This window comes from Scyliorhinus torazame, chromosome 15 (assembly GCF_047496885.1).
Source record: "Scyliorhinus torazame isolate Kashiwa2021f chromosome 15, sScyTor2.1, whole genome shotgun sequence".
In the NCBI taxonomy this organism is placed as follows: domain Eukaryota; kingdom Metazoa; phylum Chordata; class Chondrichthyes; order Carcharhiniformes; family Scyliorhinidae; genus Scyliorhinus; species Scyliorhinus torazame.
Window position 1 is genome coordinate 184,035,266 of NC_092721.1, and position 27,999 is coordinate 184,063,264.

The 27,999-nt window shown below is 47.3% G+C and overlaps 1 protein-coding gene across 13 annotated transcripts in view; it reads right to left on the reverse strand.

Moving 5' to 3' along the window:
- herc2 (HECT and RLD domain containing E3 ubiquitin protein ligase 2) overlaps positions 1–27,999 on the reverse strand; it is a 344,572-nt gene that overhangs the window by 64,017 nt on the left and 252,556 nt on the right. For all 13 annotated transcript variants that reach the window (XM_072477237.1, XM_072477227.1, XM_072477236.1 and 10 more), the window contains 6 exons: positions 14,125–14,256; positions 8,988–9,146; positions 8,774–8,892; positions 8,543–8,668; positions 7,626–7,781; positions 3,071–3,186 (listed from right to left, as the gene is read on the reverse strand). In XM_072477237.1, coding sequence (XP_072333338.1) covers positions 3,071–3,186; positions 7,626–7,781; positions 8,543–8,668; positions 8,774–8,892; positions 8,988–9,146; positions 14,125–14,256 — 808 coding nt within the window. The remainder of the gene's footprint in view (positions 1–3,070; positions 3,187–7,625; positions 7,782–8,542; positions 8,669–8,773; positions 8,893–8,987; positions 9,147–14,124; positions 14,257–27,999) is intronic.

Consider the following 27,999-nt stretch of genomic DNA (forward strand, 5'->3'; position numbering starts at 1 on the left):
AAAGTCTAGGTCACTAATATATATCATGAAAAGCAAAGGTCCCAACACTGACCCCTGGAAAGCTCCACTCCAAATGTTCTTCCAGTGCATTAACCACTACTTGCTGTTTCCTGTTATGCATTCAATTTCGTATCCATGTACCTTTTATTGCATGAGCTATAACGCTGCTCACAAATCCATTATGGGGCACTTAATCAAATGCCTTTTGGAAGTTTGTGTATGCCATAGCAAAAGCATTGTCCTCATCAACCCTCTATGTTCCCTCATTAAAAAATTCCAGCAGGGGTCAAGTGATGTGAGTGCGGAAGCGGTTGGGTTTTCATGAGCTCCGGCTCTGCGCGTCTTTTACTCCGTCATTTGTTGTGGGGTGGGGTGGGGCTCAGCTGGTAGTGGCGCGGTTGCCTTGGGAATTGCTGTGTGCATCAGATGATGGCCGCCTTTGAAGATGTTGTCTTGACTGAAAATCTCTGCTATGCAGTGCAGGTTGTTGGAGCTCACTTCGAGGGATTGCACAGTACCTTAAGAGCGGTAGAGGCGCATGAGAGGGTTATTGGCACTCGAAAGAGCACTGTACCGGATTAGGGGTCGCCTTTGTGACATCAAAATCCTGCTGCATGAGTGTCAGTTATCTTGTCGGGTTTGGGAGATGGGGGCCAGGCAGGATGTCCCTTTGAGCCTGGTCCTTGGCGGGAGATGGAAGGTGAATTCCCGATTGAGTTCAAGAATTAGCTGCCATGCTTTAGTAATCTTGGTTTGGAGGCTGGGTGCATCAGATTCAACAAAATATCCTGTCTGTGAGGCCAGGGGTCGATAGGGTCGTCGCGAGGGGTTGGAGGTGGCCGAGCGGGTGTAGTCATTCCCCCGGCTGGAGCGGAGGTCATGGACCGCATGAGCGTCGGAGAGACGGCATAATGGAAGTGATGGTGTCTCGTACTTCGATCGATGGAATCCTCGAGAGATTCTGGGAGTGCTCGTTCATCCTGCCTTATCCTTTCCCTTCTCATGCAACGTGGAAGATGTCTTTATCTTGCAAATGAACCTGCAGTTCTTCTGATCGTTACTCCCATTTGGTCATTTTGTTGACTTTTTATTGCTGTTTTTTTCCGGTAGGATAGTGTGAAATGGGAGTATGATGACCTGCGCCATTGATTATCTTTATCCTGTTATCCTGTCAGCATGATCATTTTCAGTCAATTGTGGAAAGTGTGATTTCTGCTCAGTTTTGCTGCTTTTGGTTATTGTTTCTTATAATCCTTATAGTTGGGGGAACGCAGTCACAATGCCATTGACGCCTCATCGGCTGGCCCACCCGTGATGCTCCGGCCTCGATGTGTAGAGTTCACATGGCCTCACAAAAATTGTGAACTGCAGACTGTGTCCAGCGCCGCCACACTCGGCCGTTGGGGGGGGGGGGGGGCTTCGGCTAGGGCTGGGGGGACTGGTGGGAGGTGGCCAGGGGCTGGGCTGTGGGGTCGCAGTTTTGCGGGTTGGGTCAGCGCAGTCGGTGCCATGTTGCACACCGCGTCCGCTGCAGGTAGTCAGTCGTGCGCATGTGCAGCCCGGCCATTCTACGGCTCTTTTCTGCACGATCCGTGGCCGTTTCACGTGGCGCCGGTGCTAGCCCCTCACCAGTACCGGAATCGGCGAGGGGTTCACACCAATTTGCCGGTCATGAAACACCACGGGTCCCACGCTGGCATCAGCACCTAGCCGCAGAAATGGAGAATTATGCCTATTGTATCTGTTGCTGGTCCTCTCTTTCTCTCCTTTCTTTATAATTGTGATTCTCCCTTGGGCCGGAGCTTGGAGTTTTGTTGCGTTATGTAGTATGTATGTAACGCCCCATAGATCAGAGGTTACCATGCATTTCCTTTTGTTTTTGCAAGGGTAAGTATGACAAATCCGTTCCTGGCTCCTCCACGAGTGCAGGCGGTCTGGAATCCGGAAACAGAAAGCTGTGCTGGGTCATTGGTTCTGTTGACGCTATTGAGGCGCATCCAATCATGGCATGGGAAGTTTATCCTGATCTTCCATGATGTTTACGGAGCTGTGTGGCGTGAGAGGATGTGCACCATTTTGTAATGTTTTCATGATCCTATCCTGTTTCTCCCTTGGTCTCTGGTGGGACGATGTGGCACCCAGTTTTGTCTAATGAGGTTATTGAGCCAATTGTGATGTCGCTCTCCTGTTCTGTACAGTGCTGATGCGGGTTTAAACTATTTTTGTTTATTTCCGTTCCTCGCTTTTGCTGTATTATTTTGTAACTTTGTTACGTTATTTTAGAAAATGTAAAATCTCAATAAACATATTTATGAAAAAGAATTCCAGCAAGTTTGCCCTTAACAAATCTGTGTTGGCTTTCCTTAACCCATATTTGCCTAAGCGACTATTAATTTGTCTCAACTATCACATGTAGAAGCTTCCCCACCACCGAGGTTAAACTGAGGTTGCTGGGATTATACACATTTTTAAACAGAGGTGTAACGTTCCCCAATCCCTCTGGCACCACTCCAACTCTAAGACTGGAAAATTACAGCCAGTGCCTCTGCAATTTACACTCTACCTTCCCTCAGTATCCTTGGGTGCATCTCATCCGATCCCGTTGCCTTGTCAACTTTAAGTACAGCCAGCCTATCCAATACCTCCTCCTGATCAATTTTGAGTGGTTGAATTACGTTTCTTCATTCATGAAAATGAATATCTTAGGTAAAACTTGGAAATAGAGCACTTTCCTTCTGACACAAAGCAGAGTGAAAATGCGGGAGGATAGACAGGAAAAAAAGGCACCAAACAATGTTGAAGTTATTATCTTTCACTATAAGGGAAATATAGCCAGCAAGGGAAATAATTCCACTAAAAGGGCCATCATGGGTCAAGTTGGTCACTACCATTCTTGAGATCACGCCAAAGAAATTAGGAACATAAAAGTCAGAAAAATATTCCTTCAAAAATATCTTTAGAAACACATCAATACGAATGGCATTTATGCATAGTAGGAACGTCATGACAACAATTACTAACTTGAATATTTTCTACTTGTGCTTAAATAATGGCACTACGTGTTCAGTACCTGTTTATCCATTGGACAAGTTGCTCATCTTGTTCTCTTTTAAAAACATCATGGCTCTCATGAAGAACATCCATATTTTCATTATCAGTCATTAATTCACGGATTTTCTTTGCCACCTGTGCCGAATGCAAAGCAAAATTTAGGAATTTGACATAATTTTTGGATCCGTTTCCACGTTGCACTTCAGTAGTGTTATTGAAAATATGGAAAGATGTGTCATTTGAAACATGGAAGTCTGGCAAAATCGGGGGCGAGATTCTCCGACCCCCCAACGGGTCGGAGAATTGCCGGGGGCTGGCGTGAATCCCGCCCCTGCCGGTTGCCGAAGTCTCCGGCACCGGATATTCGGCGGGGGCGGGAATCGCGCCGCGCCGGTTGGCGGGCCCCCCCCCCCCCGTGCGATTCTCCGGCCCGAATGGGCCGAAGTCCCGCCGCTAAAATGCCTGTCCCGCCGGCGTAGATTAAACCACCTACCTTACCGGCGGGACAAGGCGGTGCGGGCGGGCTCCGGGGTCCTGGGAGGGGGCGCGGGGCGATCTGTCCCCGGGGGGTGCCCCCACGGTGGCCTGGCCCGCGATCGGGGCCCACTGATCCGTGGGTGGGCCTGTGCCGTGGGGGCACTCTTTCCCTTCCGCCTCCGCCACGGTCTCCACCATGGCGGAGGCAAAAGAGACTCCCTCCACTGCGCATGCGCGGGAATGCCGTCAGCGGCCGCTAACGCTCCCGCGCATGCGCCGCCCGGAGATGTCATTTCTGCGCCAGCTGGCGGGGCGGAAATTCGTCGGGCGCCAACCTAGCCCCTTAAGGTTGGGGCAGTTGAATCTGGTGAGAATTCTAGGTGTGAAAATTTGCTAATACCAGGTAAATTAAAGAAAACTGGAGACTAGCAGTCTACGAGAAACATAATTTAAAGCCAAAATCAAAGTCAAAATTATGAGCTGAGGACACAATTGGAAAATAAAACTATAGAAATGACAGGAATTAAAAGTAACACCTCTTGAAGTCAAAACATTTTGAACATCACAAAGGACACAATGTAATCAGATCTATGAGATGAGGTTATATCAAAATGAATACTTAGTTGGATTAAAATGTACAATCAAAGAGAATCGAGAGTTACTTTACAATAAAGTCATAAAAACTAGATAACTGTTAGAAATATATAAAAACCCGAAGAAAGGAGACAGCCAGCAGAGCCAGCTCTCACAGCTCGGTACATGGGAAAGATAGGACACAGCAACCGAGCTCATCAGCGAATACATCTAAAGAAGACCAGATTTTTAAAAGATTGATTGTCAAGTTGGGCCTGAAGGTCCCTTCAACCAACCAGAAGGATCCAGAAGCAAGATCTTTTTACTCTTCTGTAAAGACAGTGATTGCATCTTTTAAAAAGAAAAATATATATATAATAAAATAACTTAAAAGTTTTAACCTGAAACAGTGGTTATTAGCCTACTTTACTTACTTAGCAACGCAGGACCCAGGATATCAATGCTACTGAGGGGTAAGTAGGTAAAATTCTTCGGTGAAGGTATGGGTTATACCGGGGGATAACTTGAAAATATAGTTTGACCTGAATAGCACCCACCGAAGCCTGTATCGGAGTCGGGGAGTGAGAATTCCTGTTCACCATTTAGAAAGCAACCCTTTATTTGGTATAGGGGAAATTCTAAGAATAGTGGTGAGTTTTTAACTTCAGTAGGTGTATAAAAACCAAAACAGCTGAGAAGCAGCTAGAAACCAAAATAATGAAAAGTATTTATTTACCAGCAAAGCAAAGGTTTGACTAGCCAAAATAGTATTAGAAGTTAAAGATCGTTAAGTTTATTAAACATTTTTGGATAAGGGAATGCTAACATCAGTATGAACGTAATAATAATAATAATCACTTATTGTCACAAGTAGGCTTCAATGAAGTTACTGTGAAAAGCCCCTAGTCGCCACATTCAGGCACCTGTTCAGGGAGGCCAGTACGGGAATTGAACCCGCGCTGCTGGTCTTGTTCTGCATTAGAAGCCAGCTGTTTAGCCCACTGTGCTAAACCAGCCCCCACATTCCCAAACTTTCGTCAATAACTGATAATGCACAAATCCACTATGAGAAATCGATGCAATAGTCTAAAAATATCACAGAACACAACTTGATAATTATGATTAGACCATAAGATTCCCATTAAGTCAGCTCCGCCATTCAATGGGAACATAACTGGGATAACTCCATTCAATGGGATCATAACTGGGATAACTTCATTTTCCCACCTCATCCCATAAGCCTGGACTCCTTTTATGATTTAAAATCTGTCTATCTCAGTCTCGAACATACTTAACAACCCAGTCTCTACAGCCCTCTGCAATGATGAATTCCACAGATTCACCACCCTCTGAGAGAAGAAATCTCTCCTCATCTGGGTCTTAAATGCGAAACCCTTTACTCTGAGATTATGCCCTTTGGTTTGAGACTCTCCCACAAGGGGAACAACCTCTCAGCATCTACCCTGTCAAGCCCCCTGAGAATCCTATGTCTCAATAATGTCTTCTCTCATTTTTCTAAACTCCATTGAGTACAGGCCCAACCTACTCAACCTTGCCACACAAGAAGATCCCTCCATACTTGATATCAACCGAGAGAGCATTCTCTGGTCTGCCTCCAATGCCTGTATATCTTTCCTTAGATAAGGGAACCAAGACTGTTCACAGTAATCCACATGTGGTGTAACTAGTGCCTTTTAGCAAGACTTCCCTATTTTTATACTCAATTCCCTTTGAAACAAAGGTGAACATTCCTTTTGCCTGAGCTAACATATTAGAAGATTCCTGTGTAACTTAAAAAAAAAACAAGTTCCATCCTTGTATTACAATTCCAGAAGCAGAATTTAATTGAACTGACGTGGGGTCAGCCCACTGGTTGGAGGGAGGCCTGTCAGGTGCCCAACAGGCCTGCAAAGAACTGCCCTGGGATTCAGGACCTCAGGGGCAGAAATCCCACCTGATAGGAACAGTGGCAGCTGTCTGTAATACAACCAAGGAGAGGCCTAGGCTCTCCAAGGGACCCAGGCCACAAATGAGTGAGGACAGGATGGTGTCGCAGAGAGAACAGGGGATCAGAGGCAAGGATGGGCAATGGCTTTTAGCAGCCACCCCTTCCCAATGGATACCACGCACCCCACTCCCCCTCCCCAAAAAGCACAGGCAAACCTGCCTCGGTTTCCTGGCAGCCTTCTGGATGCCTGGGAAAGCAATGTCACTCACACTTAATCCCGGAGTCGTCTCTAAATTCTGGTGGGCCCAGGGACAATTGGTGTCAATCGGCTAAATGGCAAATGAAGTGCGGCCTCTTCCTCGATTACCATTTTTAAAAATTAATTCAAAGGATGTGCGCATCACTGGCTAGGCCAGCATTTACTACTCATCCCTAACTGCCTTTGAGAAGGTGGTGGTAAGCTGTATTCTTGAACGACTGCAGTTCATGTGGTGTGGACATATTCACAATACCATCAGAAGGGAATTACAGACTTTATCCCAGCAACAGGGTATGAACAGGGATATATTTCCAAGTCAGGATGGCGTGTGGCTTGGGGAGGAACTTTCAGGTGGTGGTGTTCCCATGAATCTGATAACGCTGTCCTTCTCAATGGCAGCGGCTGTGGGTTTAGAAGGTGCTGCCTAAGGAGCCTTGGTGAGTTCCTCCAGTGCATCTTGTAGATGGCACACACTGCTGCTATTTGTGCCAGTGGTGGAGGAAGTGAATGCTTGCAGATGAGGTGACAATCAAGAGTCCATTGTCCTGGATGATTTTGAACTTCTGAGTGTTGTTGGAGCTGCTCTCATCAGGCAAGAGGAGACTATTCCATCACATTCCAGACTTGCGCCTTATAGATTGTGGACAGGGAGTCAAGAGATGAGTTACTCACTGCAAGATTCCTAGGTTCTGACCTACTCTGGTAGCCATGGTATTTATATGGTTAGTCCAGTTCAGTTTCTGATCAATGGTAACCCCCCAGCATGTTGATAGTGGGGGATTCAGCAATGCTAATGCCAATGAATTTCATGGGGCGATCGTTAGATTCTCACTTATTGGGTTATTTGGTATAACCCACAAAATACATGAACACAATTTACACAAAGGTTCTTTCTAGGTGGATGAATTTGGATAGGTTAAATTGCCTTCTTCATCTGTAATGATTCCTGTGGGCATGTGAACAACAACAGGCATTTTCTTTAAAAACTGCTCATTGTAGCAACCTAATATAGAGAAGCCATTGGGTGAGGTAATACCTATATTACAATCAACACTAGACATTAAGGGCCAGATGTTTTTACCCTGTTCACGATTGGAAATTTAATCTAACCTGAAGAAACCTGGAGTACAATACAAAATCAGCAGAGGTTTTGAGATTACGATGTAACAATTAAGTTCTGAAGAGTGAACAGTGCATAGATAGCTAACATTGTACCAAATTTCATAGCCAGTTCTAAGGTTTGGAAAATAACGTGTTGAGTGTTTACTAGCAATAGACAACGACCAAGTTGTCTTGAGCATTCTTAATATTTATTACCTCATCAGGAAACTGCCGTGGCAGTGACGTTCTCTTATCTAGAGCCACAGCAACTCTTAGGGCCATGCAGTATCTTCTAAACCAAGCCCACTTGTGTGTTTCAGCACAGCAAGGTAGAGTATCAAGCTCTAAATCACATGCCAGAGCGACCAATACCTGCAAAATGAAAATACTGATTCAGTAAAAATTTCTTTACACTTCTGTCTTCTGACAACAATCAGGTATCATATATGCGTAAATAAAGTATTCCTGGACAATTGATTGTCGCGGAGTACTAACTTCAATCTAAACTGTTTCTGTAAATCCACAAGAATCTCTAGTGAAGGAATTAATGTGGTGACTTGGTAGATATTAAATAATGATTTCCATCTATTTCATCAGTAGAAGATACTTGCGACTTGTTCAAAAGGTGTACATTCTTCACAAAAATATGTTTTGAAAACCATTTAATTGCTCGCAGGCAGAGTTTTCTGGAGCGGAGGTCAGCTTCTCCACCCAGTACCTCGGTGCGGCTTGTGGACCTCCTGGAATTTGTGTGTTTGGAGAAAGTTAAATACACACTGAGGGGTTTGATTGGAAGGTTCTATATAAGATGGCAAACGTTTGTTATTTGGGCTGGGGATTGTTTCGCGGGCCTCGGAGATCGGGACACCATTTAAAAATGCGTCCCGATTTCTTGCTACAATGGGGAGTTCCAGCAAGTTCATTGTACAAAACAGGGCTCTGTGCGGCCCCTGCTGCGCATTCCCCGTTCAGGCCCCTTATTCAATGCCAGTCGCATTGAATAGCCATGTGTTTCTCGGCACTATGTGTTCCGGGAAACACGCGACTAAACACGCTCGCTAGGGACTTTGTTCCCTTCTGGAAGAATCGTGCCCCAAGTGTTTAATTTTACACACGGAAACAAACATCACTACCTTGAAGAATGGGCTATGAAGGAGCTGCTTCCCCCCTCTTACAATGGGATCTTCATATTCATACTGACGCTGCAAAGCCTCTGGAAGACCTTTGACTAATGCAGCTAAAGCAGTCCCAGTAAAGCTCTGAAAGAAAAACATTTCCGAAGTGAACATACAATGCTGAATTCTTTTTACACAAAAAGCCATAAATGAGCAAATATTTAAACTGCATTATCTGGGTCACCATACCAGAGATCGAGACTCTCCATCACTGTCGCCAAGAAGCCTGTTGATATTTATAGTCTGACCAAACTCGGTTGTCAGAAGCTTTCGCAGTCTCTGCAAGGCCCACATCCTGTGACTAGCAGCTTTCGTATAAAGCAGAAGATTGTTAATACATCACAGCCTCCAAGACACCTAATGAATGAATAGTTTCTTAACCACTTCATCTTTTGATATTTACCAAGTGCACTTAGCTGAGCACAAGCTGCTAAAGAGGCAGCTAAACGGGGCACAATGCTTCTGTTTGATGCAAAGCTTAATCGGAAATCCAGTAGGCAGGTAACTAAATCCATTGAAGGGCATGACAAAATGCAACGATCTGACAGAAGATCTTTAGGACCTGGTCCAAATAGTAAAAAAAAAAGTTCATTGAAGAATTACAGCAAAACAAAAATCAAAATACATAGCGAGTCAAAACTGAACATGTTTATTAGGAAACATTTAATATTACAAATAGAGATTACTGTTACATGATTATGAAAGCTCTACCACAGGTTAATAGGACTCATGGAGTGATAAAAAAAGGTATGCATCTTGTGATTCTTCAGAGAGTGCATTCATGATCTCAACGACGACAGTCGGAACAAGCATCAAGTAACTCCCAAATAGGGGGTGGGGGGAGCTGCCAAATGAACCACTCTTCTGGACTGCTCTGATTTTTCTTGTGCTTTGACCGGGAGGTGGTGCAATTTCCAGATGCATTTTTGGCTAAAGGGTTGCACGCAGTAAGAAATGTTGCCAGGACGTTCACTGCTGAAAATTTAAAAAGACACCCAATGCTGAATTTTGATAGGTAGTCGGTCACTGAAAGAATTTCAATAGATACTAGCCATGACAATAGTGGGTAACAATTCTGCAGAACACTGAACTGTACAAAAATCTACTGACGTGGAGGACACAACAGCATCAACCTAATCACCACCCAAGCCATTTTCATAAAATGAATAAAAATAAAAAAGGTATATTCAATTCAAGGCGGACAGCAGTGCATGGATTTTAGCAAGCCATTTGATAAGGTCCCACAGAGTAAGCTGATTACTAAATTAAAAGCACCTGGGATCCAAGAGAAAATAGCAAGCTTGATGCAAAACTGGCTCAATGGCAGGAAGCAAAGGGTTATGGTCATTGGTATTTTTGTGACCGGCAAGCTGTTTCCAGTGGGGTTCCACAAGGCTCAGTAATGGGTCCCTTGCTGCTCGTGATATAAATCAATGAGTAAGACAAATCTACAGAACTGGTTGAGGGAAGGGCAGGATTGGCAGCTAAACGTTCCAGGATTTCGATGTTTCAGGCGGGATAGAGGGGGATGTAAAAGGGGTGGCGGAGTTGCGCTACAGGTTAGGGAGAATATCACAGCTGTACTACGGGAGGACACCTCAGAGGGCAGTGAGGTTATATGGGTAGAGATCAGGAATAAGAAGGGTGCAGTCACAATGTTGGGGGTTTACTACAGGCCTCCCAACAGCTAGCGGGAGATAGAGGAGCAGATAGGTAGACAGATTTTGGAAAAGAGTAAAAACAACAGGGTTGTTGTGATGGGAGACTTCAACTTCCCCAATATTGACTGGGACTCACTTAGTGCCAGGGGCTTAGACGGGGCAGAGTTTGTAAGGAGCATCCAGGAGGGCTTCTTAAAACAATATGTCGACAGTCCAACTCGGGAAGGGGCTGTACTGGACCTGGTATTGGGGAATGAGCCCGGCCAGGTGGTAGAAGTTTCAGTAGGGGAGCATTTCGGGAACAGTGACCACAATTCAGTAAGTTTTAAAGTGCTGGTGGACAAGGATAAGAGTGATCCTAGGGTGAATGTGCTAAATTGGGGGAAGGCTAATTATACCAATATTAGGCGGGAACTGAAGAACCTAGATTGGGGGCGGATGTTTGAGGGTAAAGCAACATCTGACATGTGGGAGGCTTTCAAGTGTCAGTTGAAAGAAATTCAGGACCAGCATGTTCCTGTAACGAAGAAGGGTAAATACGGCAATTTTCGGGAACCTTGGATAACGAGAGATATTGTAGGCCCCGTCAAAAAGAAAAAGGGAGGCATTTGTCAGGGCTAAAAGGCTGCGAACAGACGAAGCCGGTGTGGAATATAAGAAAAGTAGGAAGGAACTTAAGCAAGGAGTCACAAGGGCTAGAAGGGGTCACGAAAAGTCATTGGCAAATAGGGTTAAGGAAAATCCCAAGGCTTTTTACACGTACATAAAAAGCAAAAGGGTAGCCAGGGAAAGGGTTAGCCCACTGAAGGATAGGCAAGGGAGCTATGTGTGGAGCCAAAGGAAATGGGCGAGGTACTAAATGAATACTTTGCATCAGTATTCACCAAAGAGTAGGAATTGGTGGATGTTGAGTCTGGAGAAGGGTGTGTAGATAGCCTGGGTCACATTGAGATCCAAAAAGGCGAGGTGTTGGGCATCTTGAAAAATATTAAGGTAGATAAGTCCCCAGGGCCTGATGGGATCTACCCCAGAATACTGAAGGAGGCTACAGAGGAAATTGCTGAGGCCTTGACAGAAATCTTTGGATCCTCACTGTCTTCAGGTGATGTCCCGGAGAACTGGAGAATAGCCAATCTTGTTCCTTTGTTTAAGAAGGATAGCAAGGATAATCCAGGGAACTACAGGCCAGTGAGCCTTACGTCAGTGGTAGAGAAATTAATGGAGAGAATTCTTCGAGACAGGATCTACTCCCATTTGGAAGCAAATGGACGTATTAGTGAGAGGCAGCATGGTTTTGTGAAGGGGAGGTCGTGTCTCACTAACTTGATAAGAGTTTTTTGAAGAGGTCACAAAGATGATTGATGCAGGTAGGGCAGTGGATGTTATCTATATGGACTTCAGTAAGGCAAGGTCCCTCATGGTAGACAAGTACAAAAGGTGAAGTCACACGGGATCAGGAGTGAGCTGGCAAGGTGGATACAGAACCGGCTAGGTCATAGAAGGCAGAGAGTAGCAATGGAAGGATGCTTTTCTAATTGGAGGGCTGTGACGATTGGTGTTCCGCAGGGATCAGTGCTGGAATCTTTGCTGTTTGTAGTATATATAAATGATTTGGAGGAAAATGTAACTGGTCTGATTAGTAAGTTTGCAGACGACACAAAGGTTGGTGGAATTGCAGATAGCGATGAGGATTGTCAGAGGATACAGCAGAATTTAGATTGTTTGGAGACTTGGGCGGAGAGATGGCAGATGGAGTTTAATCCGGACAAATGTGAGGTAATGCATTTTGGAAGGTCTAATGCAGGTAGGGAATATACAGTGAATGGTAGAACCCTCAAGAGTATTGAAAGTCAGAGATATCTAGGTCCACAGGTCACTGAAAGGGGCAACACAGGTGGAGAAGGTAGTCAAGAAGACATACGGCACGCTTGCCTTCATTGGCCGGGGCATTGAGTATAAGAATTGGCAAGTCATGTTGCAGCTGTATAGAACCTTTGTTAGGCCATACTTGGAGTATACTGCTCAATTCTTGTCGCCACACTACCAGAAAGATGTGGAGGCTTTAGAGAGGGTGCAGAAGAGATTTACCAGATTATTGCCTGGTATGGAGGGCATTAGCTATGAGGAGCGGTTCAATAAACTCGGTTTGTTCTCACTGGAACGACGGAGGATGAGGGGCGACCTGATAGAGGTCTACAAAATTATGAGGGGCATAGACAGAGTGGATAGTCAGAGGCTTTTCCCCAGGGTAGAGGGGTCAATTACTAGGGGGCATAGGTTTAAGGTGCGAGGGGCAAGGTTTAGTGTAGATGTACGAGGCAAGATTTTTTTTACACAGAGGGTAGTGGGTGCCTGGAACTCGCTGCTGGAGGAGGTGGTGGAAGCAGGGACGATAGTGACATTTAAGGGGCATCTTGACAAATACATGAACAGGATGGGAATAGAGGGATACGGACCCAGGAAGTGTAGAAGATTGTAGTTTAGTCGGGCAGCATGGTCGGCACGGGCTTGGAGGGCCGAAGGGCCTGTTCCTGTGCTGTACTTTTCTTTGTTCTTATTCTTTGTAAATGTCAGGGGCATAATTGAGAAGGTGTCAGATGATAAGAAAATTGGCTGTGCGATTGATAGTGAGGACAAAGCTGTAGACTGCAAGAAGATTACTGATCAGATGGCCAGAAAAATGACAAATTAAATTAAATCCGGGAAACTATGAGAAACTGCAAATCAAGAATGTCCAATAAATGGTAACATTCCAAATAGTTTAGAATAACAAAGGGTCCTTGGGAGTGTATGTCAACAGATCCCTGAAGGCACCAGGATAAGTAAATAAGGAAATCAAGAAGGCATACAGAATACTTTTCTTTATCGTCTTAGCACTAGAACTGTATAAAACATCAGTTAGACCACAGCCAGAGTACTGCATGCAGTTCTGGTTACTGCATTACGGAAAGGAAGTGAACACGCTAGAAGGGGGTGTATAAAGAGGTTTATGAAGATGTTGCTAGGAATGGAGAATTTTAAGTATGGGGGAAGATTAGATAAGTTGGGTTTATTTTCTGTGGAACAGAGGAGGCTGAGGGCAGATGAAATTGAGGTGCATAAAATTATGAAGGGCCGAGATAGAGATAGATAGGGGCAGCACGATGGCACAGTGTTAGCACCGCTGTCTCACAGCGCCAGAGACCCGGGTTCAATTATGGCCTTGGATGACTGTCTGTGTGGAGTTCGCACTTTCTCCCCGTGTCTGCGTGGGTTTCCTCCAGGTGCCCCGGTTTCCTCCCACAGTCCAAAGATATGCAGGTTAGGTGGATTGGCCCCTTAGTGTCCAGGGATGGGGTTATGGGGTTGCAGAGGCAGGACGGGGAAGTGGGCTTGTGTAGGGTACTCTTTCAGAGGGTCGGTGCAGACTCGATGGGCCAAATGGCCTCTTTCATTACTCTAGGGATTTTATGATTCTAATACATAGGAAGGATCTATTTCCCTTATCAGAGAGGTCAATAACCAGGAGGTATAGACTTAAATTAATTGGTGGAAGGAATAGAGGGGAGTTGCGAGGTAATCATTTCACCCAGAGGGTGATAAGAATCTGGGACTCACTACCTGAAAGGCTGGCAGAGGCAAACAATTGAAGGCGCACTTGAGATGCCATAACCTACAGGGGTACTGAACAAGATTCGGAAGCAGGGATAGCTTTTTTGTCAGGCCAAATTATTCCTTCTGTGCCATATTCTTTCTACCTCATGAATATTTGAACCCCTCTGGCTACAAATTTTGGTAATAACATTCTCCAATGTGCAGAAAATAAAGCTTTGCTCCCAGTGCTGTTTGTGTTCCTTACCAGTGTACTTTATAACAGAAAAATGCATAAGCACACATTACCTGCAGCAGGCATTATGGGATACACTGTAAATCGCCATCCCCAGCCATTCACAGAACCATCACTGGTAAATTTCCACTTCAGTTCATCACCAGGAATTCTCAGTTCGCTGGACCAGTCAGACCATTCTCGACCTGCAATAGCCAATGTATAATTGCATAACTAAATTATAAGTAGAACACGTAATTTGTTGCACTATGGCATCCAACATTCTTCAACGTTGTTTGATTTGCTGTCTTAAATTCAAAACGTTGTGGAGTCAGTGGCCACATATTTCATGTTTTTCTTTAAAACTCTGTTGGCACAGATTCTTTGTGGGTGCATTTTATTCTTCCAAACTGCATTTTGACCTAGCTTTTCTCTCTCCCCTCGTTTCCATTTACAAAATGCCCAGAAGATATAAATCTGTGTGGCAGAGTAGCAAAAGTATAACTTTGTGTCACTTTAAAACATAAAACAATCGAGAAAGGGCTTTCGGTAAGAAAAATAATTTATTAAATATTCATTCTTCGTGTTTTAAACAAATCATGAAGAGTTGAAAATTAAACTATTGTTGTATCCTATTAACTGCAATTTTTAAAAATTAATTTACGTGGCGGGGGCATCGCTGGCTAGGCCAGCATTTATTGCCCACCCCTAGTTGCCCTTGAGAAGGTGGTGGTGAATTCTTGACCCGCTGCAGTCCCAGAGGTGTAGTTACAGCCACAGTGCTGTTAGGGATGGAATTCCAGGATTTAGACCCAGCAACAGTGAAGGAATGGTGATAGATTTCCAAGTCAAGATGGTGAATGACTTGCAGGGGAACCCACAGGTGGTGGGGTTCCCAGGTATCTGCTGCCCTTGTCCTTTCACATGGCAGTGGTTGTGGGTTTGGAAGGTGCTGCCTAAGGAGTCTTGGGGAATTCCTGCAGTACATCTTGTAGATGACACACATGACTGCTACAGTATGTCGGTGATGCAGGGATTTAACGTTTGTGGAAACGGTAGCAATCAAGCGGCCTTTACTATGTTGAGCTTCTCGAGAGTTGTTGGAGTTGCACTCATCCAAGTGGAGTGTTTTCCATTACACTCTTGACTTGTGTGTTGTAGGTGGTAGACAGGCTTTGGAGAGTCAGGGGGTGAATTACTCGCCACAGGATTCCTAGCCTTTGATCTGCTCTTGTAGCCAGTGTTTACATGAGTAGCACAGTTCAGTTTCTGGTCAAGTGTAACCCTCAGGATGTTGTTGATAGTGAGGGTATCAGCAATGTTAATGCCACTGAATGTTCTTGATATGAAGAGGAATCTTGGAAATGAGCCACACAAATTACGGTTTTAATTCTTAACTATGGCTCAGGAAAGCACCTGCATCAGGTAAGCATAATTGTTCACATTTACTTTCATGTTAAATTAGCCTGAATAAACCACAAGCCAAACTAGGTGGAGCCTACTGTGTGCAGATCAGCGTAAAACAATCAACCGATCTGTCAAAATTGCTGTGTGTAAACAAAGAAATTAAGAGGGCAAGAGAGAAAATGCACATAAGGGACGAGTGAATAAAAACTTGCATTAATATAGCACCTTTAATGTACAAGAACAATCAAGGTGCTTCACAGCGGTAATGTGGAGATGCCGGCGTTGGACTGGGGTGAGCACAGTAAGAAGTCTTACAACACAAGGTTAAAATCCAACAGGTTTGTTTCAAATCACGAGCTTTCGGAGCACTGCTCCTTCCTCAGGTGAATGAAGAAGTAGGTTCCAGAAACATATATATATATATATATAGACAAAGTCAAAGATGCAAGACAATACTTTGAATGCGAGCATTTGCAGACAATTAAGTCGTTACAGACCCAGAGAGAGGGGTAAACCCAGGTTAAAGAGGTGTGAATTGTCTCAAGCCAAGACAGTTGGTAGGATTTTGCAAGCCCAGGCCAGATGGTGGGAGGTGAATGTAATGCGACAAGAATCCCAGGTCCCAGTTGAGGCCGTACTCATGCGTGCGGAACTTGGCAATAAGTTTCTGCTCGCCGATTCTGCATTGTCGCGCATCCTGAAGGCTGCCTTGGAGAACGCTTACCCGAAGATCAGGGGCTGAATGTCCTTGACTGCTGAAGTGTTCATCAACTGGAAGGGAACATTCCCGCCTGGAGATTGTCGCGCATTGTCCGTTCATCCGTTGTCACAGCGTCTGCATGGTCACGTCAATGTACCACACTTCTGGACATCCTTTCCTGCAGCGTATGAGGTAGACCACGTTGGCCGAGTCGCACGAGTATGTACGTGGTGGGTGGTGTTCTCACGTGTAATGGTGGTACCCATGTCGATGATCTGGCACGTCTTGCAGAGATTGCCAAGGCAGGGTTGTGTGGTGTCGTGCTCGCTGTTCTGGAGGCTGGGTAGTTTGCTGCAAACAATGGTTTGTTTAAGGTTGCGCGGTTGTTTGAAGGCAAGTAGTGGGGGTGTGGGGATGACCTTGGCAAGGTGTTTGTCTTCATCGATGACATGTTGAAGGCTGCGAAGAAGATGTCGTAGTTTCTCTGCTCCCGGGAAGTACTGGACGACGAAGGGTACTGTCGGTTGTGACCCGTGGTTGTCTTATGAGGAGGTCGGTGCGGTTTCTTGCTGTGGTGCGTTGGAACTGTCGATCAATGAGTCGAGCGCCATATCCCGTTCGTATGAGGGCATCTTTCAGCGTCTGTAGATGTCTGTTCCGCTCCTCCTCGTCTGAGCAGATCCTGTGTATATGGAGGGCTTGTCCATAGGGGATGGCTTCTTCAATGTGTTTCGGGTGGAGCATCGTGAGGTTACCCGGGGGCTTGCAGCGAGACCTTACAGACACTGCGACAACGGATGAACGGACACAGTGTGACAATCGCCAGACAGGAATGTTCCCTTCCAGTCAGGGAACACTTCAGCAGTCAAGGGCATTCAGCCTCTGATCTTCAGGTAAGCATTCTCCAAGGCGACCTTCAGGACACGCGACAACGCAGAATCGCCGAGCAGAAACTTATAGCCAAGTTCCGCACACGAGTGCGGCCTCAACCGGGACTTTGGGTTCATTTTTTTTAAAAAAAATTATTCTCCTCCTTTTTCACATTTTCTCCCACATTTACATCCATCAGCAATAAACAATAATCAGCAAGATATGTCAGTCCCCATAATAACGATCCCATCTACCCACCAACCCCCAAACCTCAACCCGCATGTTTACATAAACAAATGGCAAAAAGGAATCAGGGATTACTCGTAGTCACCTTTAATCTTACACAGCTCTCCCCCACCCCCCACCGCAGGTCTCCAGCTCCTCCTGTCCACTGCCTCTTGTAAAACTCCTCCTCCCAACCTCGGTTCCTTCCCCCCAACTTTCCAGCCCAGCTAGACCACTCGGACCCTGTTCTGCCAGGCTCCGATGGCCGCAGCCCCTCCCCCCACCTCACTCCCGTTCACTGGCCGGCTTAAACCGGCCAGCGTGGAGGCTCCCGCCCGGGTCCCTTTCCCACTTGCCCGGCCCTAGGAAAGCCCAAAGATCCCCTTTTAGCACACAAACCCCACATATCCACCTACACCACAAAGAACTCTCATTTTGAGTGAAAGTCCAGTCCCTTCCCTTGTCCAAATATACACCACATTGGCTCCTTTAATCTCTACACCCGCGTGCAGTGATACAAAAAAAGAAAATACAGTCATGAGGTTACATCGGCACATGGCCATTCCCCAATTTGTCAGTTCTGCCAGTCCTTCTGCTTTTACAAACTCCTCCGCTGCTTCCGCCGTTCCAAAATAAAAGTCCCTGAGCTTGTAAGTCACCCTCAGCTTCGCTGGATATACAATGCCGCACCGCACCTTGCTAATGTACAGTGCCCTCTTCACCCGGTTGAAGGCAGCCCGCCTCCTTGCCAGCTCCACCGTAAAGTCCTGGTATACACGTATACCAGCTCCAGCCCACTGCACCACCCGCTTCTGCTTGGCCCAGCTCAGGACCTTCTCCTTCACCCTGTACCTACGGAAGCACAGAGTCACTGTCCTTGGCGGCTCACTCGCCTTTGGTATAGGCCTCCACGACCAATGAGCCCGATCCAGTTCATATCGGGAGGGATCCTCCCCCTCCCCCAATAGTTTTGCCAGCATCGCGGCAAAGTACTCAGTCGGCTTCGGTCCTTCAACTCCTTCGGGCAGCCCCACAATCCTCAAATTCTGTCGCCTGGATCGGTTTTCCAGGTCTTCCATTTTTCCTCGCTGATCCTTTTTAGTATCCATCACCTTCCGCATCTCTTTCCCCATGAGGCAAGTTGATCACCGTGCTGCAATAACGTCTCCTCCACTTCCTTCAGCGCCTCCCCTTGCTCTCGCACCTCCGCCACTGCACTCGCAACCTCCGTCCTCACCGGGGAAACCGCCTCTTCCACCAGCACACTCAAAACCTCCCTCATCTCCTTTCTCACCGTCTCCATGCATTTCGCAATCTGCGCCAACTGCTTTTCAAATTCAGCAGCCATCACCTTAGTTATTTCTTCAGCCGTGAGCAGTGCGGCCTTCCCTGGTGCTCCAGCCTCCATTTTTCCTGGTGACCCTTCCACTCCCCGACGGACCTCCAGCTGTTTTTTTCGGCCATTTTTTTCCTCACCCTCGACATTTTTCTCTGTGCCTTTTTTCCTCCTGTGTCTTCACTGTGCCTCCTCCGTGCCTTCTCCCGCCTCCGCGGACCCTGGGACCGGGCTCAAAGCCCCGAAAATGCCTTTGCCGACCGGGAGCCCTCCATTGTGCGGCCGCCTCCCGCCCGCCGTCACTGGAAGTCTCGGGACTTTGGATTCATGTCGCATTACATTCACCCCACACCATCTGGCCTGGGCTTGCGAAATTCCTACCAACTGTCCTGGCTTGAGACAATTCACACCTTTTTAACCTGGGATTACCCCTCTCTCTGGATCTGCAAAGACTTAATTATCTGCAAATGCTTGCATTCAAAGTATCGCCTTACGGTGACTTCCGGGTGTGGCGATGACCAGCTAAGTCACAGGTTTCGGCAGCTCCCGGTGGAAAGGACTTTTGGGCTCTTGATAGGAGCCCCAACGGCAATTTTAACGGCTAAAAACACTGTGCGGTAAACCAGAAGGGAATCCCCCCTGGACACGGATGGAAAAAGGAGAGGAAAGTGGCCGGATTGCGGTGGATCCTCTAGAGCAGCGGCCAGGAAGGCAGGCACAAAGCAAGATGGCGTCGGAAGGAGGCAGTTTAATATGGGGCCCTGACCAACAAGAGTTCCTGCGGCGTTGCATGGAAGAACTTAAAAAGGAGATGAAGAAGGAGCTGTTGGCCCCGATATTACAGGCGATTGAAGGGCTAAAGGAGGAGCAAAAGACCCAGGAGCAGGAGCTTCGGGTCGTGAAGGCAAAGGCTGCTGAGAATGAGGACGACATACAGGGCCTGGTGGTGAAGACAGAGATGCACGAGGCACAACACAAAAGGTGTATGGAAAGGCTGGAGGTGCTGGAGAATAATGCGAGGAGGAAGAATTTAAGGATTCTTGGTCTTCCCGAAGGTGCAGAAGGGGCGGACGTCGGGGCATATGTGAGCACGATGCTGCACTCGTTAATGGGATCGGAGGCCCCGACGGGCCCGTTGGAGGTGGAGGGAGCCTATCGAGTTATGGCGCGAAGACCGAGGGCTGGAGAAATTCCTCGAGCCATAGTGGTGAGATTTCTCCGATATAAGGACAGAGAGATGGTCCTCAGATGGGCAAAGAAAACTCGGAGCAGTAGGTGGGAGAACGTGGTGATCCGCGTATATCAAGATTGGAGTGCGGAGGTGGCGAGAAGGAGGGCAAGCTTTAATCGGGCCAAGGCGGTGCTGCACAAAAGGAAGGTTAAATTTGAAATGCTGCAGCCGGCAAGACTGTGGGTCACACATCAAGGGAAACACCACTACTTTGAAACGGCAGAAGAGGCGTGGACATTTATTGTCGAGGAGAAACTGGAATAAGCGGGCTAGAAAAAGAACGTTTGGGACAAAGTGGTGGGGCGAATTTGTGGGGTGAAGAGGGGGAAAAAGGGGGAAGAGATGATTTCCCAAGTTGTTAATCCTGCGACCCTGTAACTTTTCTCTCTTCCCCATGCCGTGGGGGAGGGGGGGGGGGGAGGGAGGATGAGGAGCTGGGGGCGCCGGCCATTGGGGGCGGGGCCAAATGGGAAGCGCGGGCTTTGTTCCCGCGCTATGGTAATCATGGCGGGAACAGGGAAGCAGGAAGGAGGGGGCCTCGCACAGTGGGAGCCGAGGTCACGGGGGGAAGCCGAGGTCGGCCAGAGTTCGCTGACTTCTGGGAGCAACATGGGGGGTGCAATTATGCTAGTGAGGGAAGTAGCGGGGTGGGTGGGGGGGGGGGGGGGGTTAACTGGGTTGCTGCTGCTGGGGAGAAAGGGGAGTTGGTATGGGGTGGGGTGGTCGGGGCGGGAGGGCGCCGTTGGTGGGAGATACGGCTACGTGGGAACCGGGTGAGGAGCTGGATTGAAAAAGGAGATGGCTAGTCGACAAGGGGGGGGGGGGGGGGGGGGGGGGGGGTAAAGAGCCCCCCAACCCGGCTGATCATGTGGAATGTGAGAGGGCTGAACGGGCCGATAAAGAGGGCACGGGTACTCGCACACCTAACGAAACTTAAGGCAGATGTGGTTATGCTGCAGGAGACGCATCTGAAACTGATAGACCAGGTCAGACTACGCAAAGGATGGGTGGGGCAGGTGTTTCATTCGGGGCTAGACGCAAAAAACAGGGGGGTGGCTATACTAGTGGGGAAGCGGGTAATGTTTGCGGCAAAGACCATAGTGGCGGATAGTGGGGGCAGATACGTGATGGTGAGTGGCAAATTGCAAGGGGAGGCGGTGGTCTTAGTGAACGTATATGCCCCGAACTGGGATGATGCCAACTTTATGAGGTGTATATTAGGACGTATCCCGGACCTAGAGGCGGGGAAGTTGGTAATGGGTGGAGATTTTAATACGGTGCTGGACCCAGGGCTGGACAGATCGAGGTCCAGGACCGGAAGGAGGCCGGCTGCAGCTAGGGTGCTTAAGGACTTTATGGAGCAGATGGGAGGAGTAGACCCCTGGAGATTTAGTAGACCTAGGAGTAAGGAGTTTTCGTTTTTCGCCTATGTCCACAAAATTTATTCACGGATAGACTTTTTTGTTTTGGGAAGGGCACTGATCCCAAAGGTGACGGGGACGGAGTACACGGCTATAGCTATTTCGGATCACGCTCCACATTGGGTGGACCTGGAGATAGGGGAGGAAAAAGAACAGCGTCCACCCTGGAGAATGGACATGGGATTATTGGCAGATGAGGGGGGGGTGTTTAAGGGTGAGGGGGTGTATTGAAAGGTACTTGGAACTCAATGATAATGGGGAGGTTCAGGTGGGAGTGGTCTGGGAGGCGCTGAAGGCAGTGGTTAGAGGGGAGCTGATATCTATACATAAAGGAAAGCAGGAGGGCAGGGAAAGAGAGCGGTTGTTGAAAGAACTTCTGAGGGTGGACAGACAATATGCGGAGGCACCGGAGGAGGGACTGTACTGGGAAAGGCAAAGGCTACATGTAGAATTTGACTTGTTGACTACGGGTAATGCAGAGGCACAATGGAGGAAGGCACAGGGTGTACAGTACGAATATGGGGAGAAGGCGAGCAGGTTGCTGGCCCACCAGCTGAGGAAGAGGGGAGCAGCGAGGGAGATAGGGGGGGTGAGAGATGAGGAGGGAGAGATGGAGCGGGGAGCAGAGAGAGTGAATGGAGTGTTCAAGGCATTTTATGAAAGATTATATGAAGCTCAGCCCCCGGATGGGAAGGAGAGAATGATGTGCTTTCTGGATCAGCTGGAATTTCCTAAGGTTGGGGAGCAGGAGAGGGCGGGACTGGGAGCACAGATTGAGACGGAGGAAGTAGTGAAAGGGATTGGGAGCATGCAGGCGGGGAAGGCCCCGGGACCAGACGGATTCCCAGTTGAATTCTATAGGAAATATATGGACTTGCTGGCCCCACTACTGATGAGAACCTTTAATGAGGCGAGGGAAAGGGGGCAGCTGCCCCCGATTATGTCAGAAGCAACGATATCGCTCCTCCTAAAGAAGGAAAAAGACCCGCTGCAATGCGGGTCCTATAGGCCTATTTCCCTCCTGAATGTGGACGCTAAGATTCTGGCCAAGGTAATGGCAACGAGGATAGAGGATTGTGTCCCGGGGGTGGTTCATGAGGACCAAACTGGGTTTGTGAAGGGGAGACAGCTGAATACAAATATACGGAGGCTGCTAGGGGTAATGATGATGCCCCCACCAGAGGGGGAAGTGGAGATAGTGGTGGCGATGGATGCCGAGAAACCATTTGATAGAGTGGAGTGGGATTATTTGTGGGAGGTGCTGAGGAGATTTGGCTTTGGAGATGGGTATATCAGATGGGTACAGTTGCTGTATAGGGCCCAGATGGCGAGCGTGGTCACGAATGGACGGGGGTCTGATTATTTTCGGCTCCATAGAGGGACGAGGCAGAGATGTCCTCTGTCCCCGTTATTGTTTGCACTGGCGATTGAGCCCCTGGCCATAGCATTGAGGGGTTCCAGGAAGTGGAGGGAGTACTCAGGGAAGGAGAAGAACACCGGGTATCTCTGTATGCGGATGATTTGTTGCTATATGTGGCGGACCCGGCGGAGGGAATGCCAGAGATAATGCGGATACTTGGGGAGTTTGGGGATTTTTCAGGGTATAAATTGAACATGGGGAAAAGTGAGTTGTTTGTGGTGCATCCAGGGGAGCAGAGCAGAGAAATAGAGGATTTACCGTTGAGGAAGGTAACAAGGGACTTTCGGTACTTGGGGATCCAGATAGCCAAGAATTGGGGTACGTTACATAGGCTTAATTTAACGCGGTTGGTGGAACAAATGGAGGAGGATTTCAAGAGATGGGACATGGTGTCCCTATCACTGGCAGGGAGGGTGCAGGCGGTTAAAATGGTGGTCCTCCCGAGATTCCTTTTTGTGTTTCAGTGCCTCCCGGTGGTGGTCACGAAGGCTTATTTTTAAAAAAATCGAGAAGAGTATTATGAGTTTTGTGTGGGCCGGGAAGACCCCGAGAGTGAGGAGGGGATTTTTGCAGCGTAGTAGGGACAGGGGGGGGCTGGCACTACCAAGCCTAAGTGAGTACTACTGGGCCGCCAATATTTCAATGGTGTGTAAGTGGATGGGAGAAGAGGAGGGAGCGGCGTGGAAGAGATTGGAGAGGGCGTCCTGCAGGGGGACTAGCCTGCAAGCAATGGTGACGGCGCCGTTGCCGTTCTCACCAAAGAAATACACCACAAGCCCGGTGGTGGTGGCTACATTGAAAATTTGGGGGCAGTGGAGACGGCATGGGGGAAAGACGGGAGCCTCGGTGCGGTCCCCGATAAGAAATAACCATAGGTTTGTTCCGGGGAGAATGGATGGGGGATTTGGAGCATGGCAAAGAGTAGGGGTAACACAATTGAGAGATCTGTTCGTAGACGGGACGTTTGCGAGTCTGGGAGCGCTGACGGAAAAATATGGGTTGCCCCAAGGGAATGCATTTCGGTATATGCAACTGAGGGCTTTTGCGAGGCAACAGGTGAGGGAATTCCCGCAGCTCCCGACGCAGGAGGTGCAGGATAGAGTGATCTCAGAGACATGGGTGGGGGATGGTAAGGTGTCGGACATATATAGGGAAATGAGGGACGAGGGGGATATCATGGTAGATGAGTTGAAAGGGAAATGGAAAGAAGAGCTGGGGAGGAGATTGAGGAGGGGCTGTGGGCTGATGCCCTACGTAGGGTAAACTCATCGTCCTCGTGTGCCAGGCTAAGCCTGATACAATTTAAGGTGTTACACAGGGCGCATATGACTGGAGCACGGCTCAGTAAATTTTTTGGGGTAGAGGATAGGTGTGCGAGATGCTCGAGAAGCCCAGCGAATCACACCCACATGTTCTGGTCATGCCCGGCACTACAGGGGTTTTGGGTGGGGGTGGCAAAGGTGCTTTCGAAGGTGGTGGGGGTCCAGGTCGAACCAAGCTGGAGGTTGGCTATATTTGGGGTTGCAGAAGAGCCGGGAGTGCAGGAGGCGAGAGAGACTGATGTTTTGGCCTTTGCGTCCCTAGTAGCCCAGCGCAGGATATTGTTAATGTGGAAGGAAGCCAAACCCCCGGGTGTGGAGACCTGGATAAACGACATGGCAGGGTTTATAAAGTTAGAACGGATTAAGTTCGTACTAAGGGGTTCGGCTCAAGGGTTCACCAGGCGGTGGCAACCGTTCGTCGACTACCTCACAGAAAGATAGAGGGAATGGAAAAGAAGAAGACAACAGCAGCAACCCAGGGGGGAGCGGGGGGAGGGGGGAGGGGGAGGGGGGGGGGGGGAGGGGGGAGGAATCGGATGGACTCTCAGGGATGTTATTGTATATGTATAGGCACTTGTTTTAGGTAATGTGGATTGTATCTTTGGAGAGTATTTATTTTTGACCAGTCAGTTGCCATTTAGTTTGGTTTATGTTTCTGTTGATATTATTTATTTACTTGTTTAAAACTGGCCACTGTTATTTATATTGCTTTATTGTTGTTTAAAAGAAACACTACGAACTGTTATGTTTGGCCAAAAAATCTTGAATAAAATATATATTTTTTTAAAAAAGTATCGCCTTACATCTTTGACTTTGTCTATATATATGTTTCTGGAACGTACCTCTTCATCCATCTGAGGAAGGAGCAGTGCTCCGAAAGCTAGTGATTTGAAACAATCTTGTTGGACTTTAACCTGGTGTTGTAAGACGTCTTACTGGGCTTCACAGGGGTATAATCAAATAGATGCCAAACTAAAAGGGGTATTTGGAGGATGACTAAAAGTTTAGTCACTGAGATGGGTTTTATAGAGGGCCTTGAAAGGACAAGAGGGAAATTACGGTGTTTAGGTTGGGAACATGGGGCTCAAATAAAGCCACAGCAAAGCAAGGGAGAGTGAGGAAATGAGGACAAATCACAGAATACTACAGTGCAGAAGAGGCCCTTCGGCCCTTCGAGTCTGCACCAACGCATGAAAGGCCCTGACCTGCCCACCCAATCCCATTTGCCAGCACTTAGCCTATAGCCTTGGATGTTATGGAGTGTCAAGTACTCACATGGGTACTTTTTAAAAGGATGTGAGTTGTCCCGCCTCTACCACCCTCCCGGACTGTCACCACTCTCTGGGTAAAAACACTTTTCCTCAAATCCCCCCTAAACCTCCCACCCCTCACTTTGAATTTGTGTCCTCTCGTAACTGACCTCGTAAGAGACCAAGGTTAAAGGGACTGAGATTGTAGGGCAGAAGGAGACTGCAGAGATAAGGAGAGTTATGAAGCAATGAGGCATTTCAACACAATGGCGAGAGTGTTAAACTTAAGGCATAGGAACCGAGAGTCAGTGTAGACAGAGATGGTGGGTAAGTGCAGCAAATGGGCAATGGATGGTGGGAGACCAGTTTGGAGAGCATTCAAATAACTAAAGTCACATACAGCTCCGGCATATCAGCTACCTGCAGACTGTAAACAGTGTTTACAGTACAGAAGTTAGCAAATACATATTAACACAAGATAAAGGTTAGAACCAGTGAGAATAGTTCAACAGGATTTAAAAGTAGTGAGTGTTTCTCCCCAAAAGTGAATGGCAACACTATCCCCAATACAAGACAAGGGGCCACTTTAGCTCAGTTGACTGGACAGCTGGTTTGTGATGCAGGGTGAGACCAACAGCGTGGGTTCAATTCTCTTACCGGCTGAGCTTATTCATGAAGGCACCACCTTCTCAACCGTGCCCTCGCCGGAGGTGTGATGATCCTCCGGTTAAATCACCACCAGTCAACCCAGCCCCTCAAAGGGGAAAGCAGCCTATGGTCATCTGGGACTATGGCAACTTTACTTAAAGTCACTACAAAAGGGCAGTGGGAAGGGTTGGAGGTAATTTTAACCTGGTCAGTCCAGCCTGAAACCGGCACAACTGGATCAGGTCAGATATTTAATTTACAAACTGTTTGGTTTTATATTCAAATCAGATGGAGTGTTAAACAAATGGCCTATTGGATCTGGTTAGTTTCCCCCTGGGCAGGCTGTAGCAACTACCCAAGCTATATGACATGAATTAGGGTTTCAACACCAAATGGAGTGAAGGTGGGTCATATAATAGAACATAGAACATTACAGCGCAGTACAGGCCCTTCGGCCCTCGATGTTGCGCCCACCTGTGAAACCACTCTAAAGCCCATCTATTCCCTTATCGTCCATATGTCTATCCAATGACCATTTGAATGCCCTTAGTGTTGGCGAGTCCACTACTGTTGCAGGCAGGGCATTCCATGCCCTTACTACTCTCTGGAGTAAAGAACCTACCTCTGACATCTGTCCTATGTCTATCTCCCCTCAATTTAAAGCTATGTCCCATCATGCTAGACATCATCATCCGAGGTAAAAGGCTCTCACTGTTCACCCTATCCAATCATCTGATCATCTTGTATGCCTCAATTAAGTCACCTCTTAACCTTCTTCTCTCTACCGAAAACAGCCTCAAGTCCCTCAGCCTTTCCTCATAAGATCTTCCCTCCATACCAGGCAACATTCTGGTAAATCCCCTCTGCACCGTTTCCAATGCTTCTTATAATGCGGCGACCGGAATTGCATGCAATACTCCAAATGCGGCCGCACCAGAGTTTTGTACAGCTGCAACATGACGTCATGGCTCCGAAACTCAGTCCCTCTACCAATAAAAGCTAACACTGTACGCCTTCTTAACAACCCTCTCAACCTGGGTGGCAACTTTCAGGGATCTATGTACATGGACACTGAGATCTCTCTGTTCATCCACACTGCCAAGAATCTTACCATTAGCCCAGTACTCTGTCTTCCTGTTATTCCTTCCAAAATGAATCACCTCACACTTTTCTGCATTAAATTCCATTTGCCACCTCTCAGCCCAGCACTGCAGCTTATCTATGTCCCTCTGTAACTTGTAACATCCTTCCGCACTGTCCACAACTCTACCGACTTTAGTGTCATCTGCAAATTTACTCACCCATCCTTCTACGCCCTCCTCCAGGTCATTTATAAAAATGACAAACAGCAGTGGCCCCAAAACAGATCCTTGTGGTACACCACTAGTAACTGGACTCCAGTCTGAACATTTCCCATCAACCACCACCCTTTGTCTTCTTCCAGCTAGCCAATTTCTGATCCAAACTGCTCAATCACCCTGAATCCCATGCCTCCGTATCTTCTGCAGTAGCCTACCGTGGGGAACCTTATCAAATGCTTTACTGAAATCCATATACACCACATCAACTGCTTTACCCTCATCCACCTGTTTGGTCACCTTCTCAAAGAACTCAATAAGGTTTGTGAGGCACGACCTACCCTTCACAAAACCGTGTTGACTAACTCTAATCAAATTATTCCTTTCCAGATGATTATACATACTATCTCTTATAAACCTTTCCAAGATTTTGCCCACAACAGAAGTAAGGCTCACTGGTCTATAGTTACCGGGGTTGTCTCTACTCCCCTTCTTGAACAAGGGGACAACATTTGCTATCCTCCAGTCTTCTGGCACTATTCCTGTAGACAAAGATGACTTAAAGATCAAAGCCTAATGGAGATAGGTTTAAATTTGAAAAAACGGTGAGAGGGCAAGAAATAAGATCGAAACAAAGGAGTTCTTTGCCTGCAAACTATTTGGTTATCTGGTCCTTAACCTTTAGAAGGCTGGGCACCCAGGGTAAGCAAAAAATATCAATCTACACAAAATCATAATCAATGAACGATATTTCACTCAGTGTTGTATTAAAGATTTTCTGTACAAACTTTGCTCATAGCCAGTTTACCTCCATTATGTTT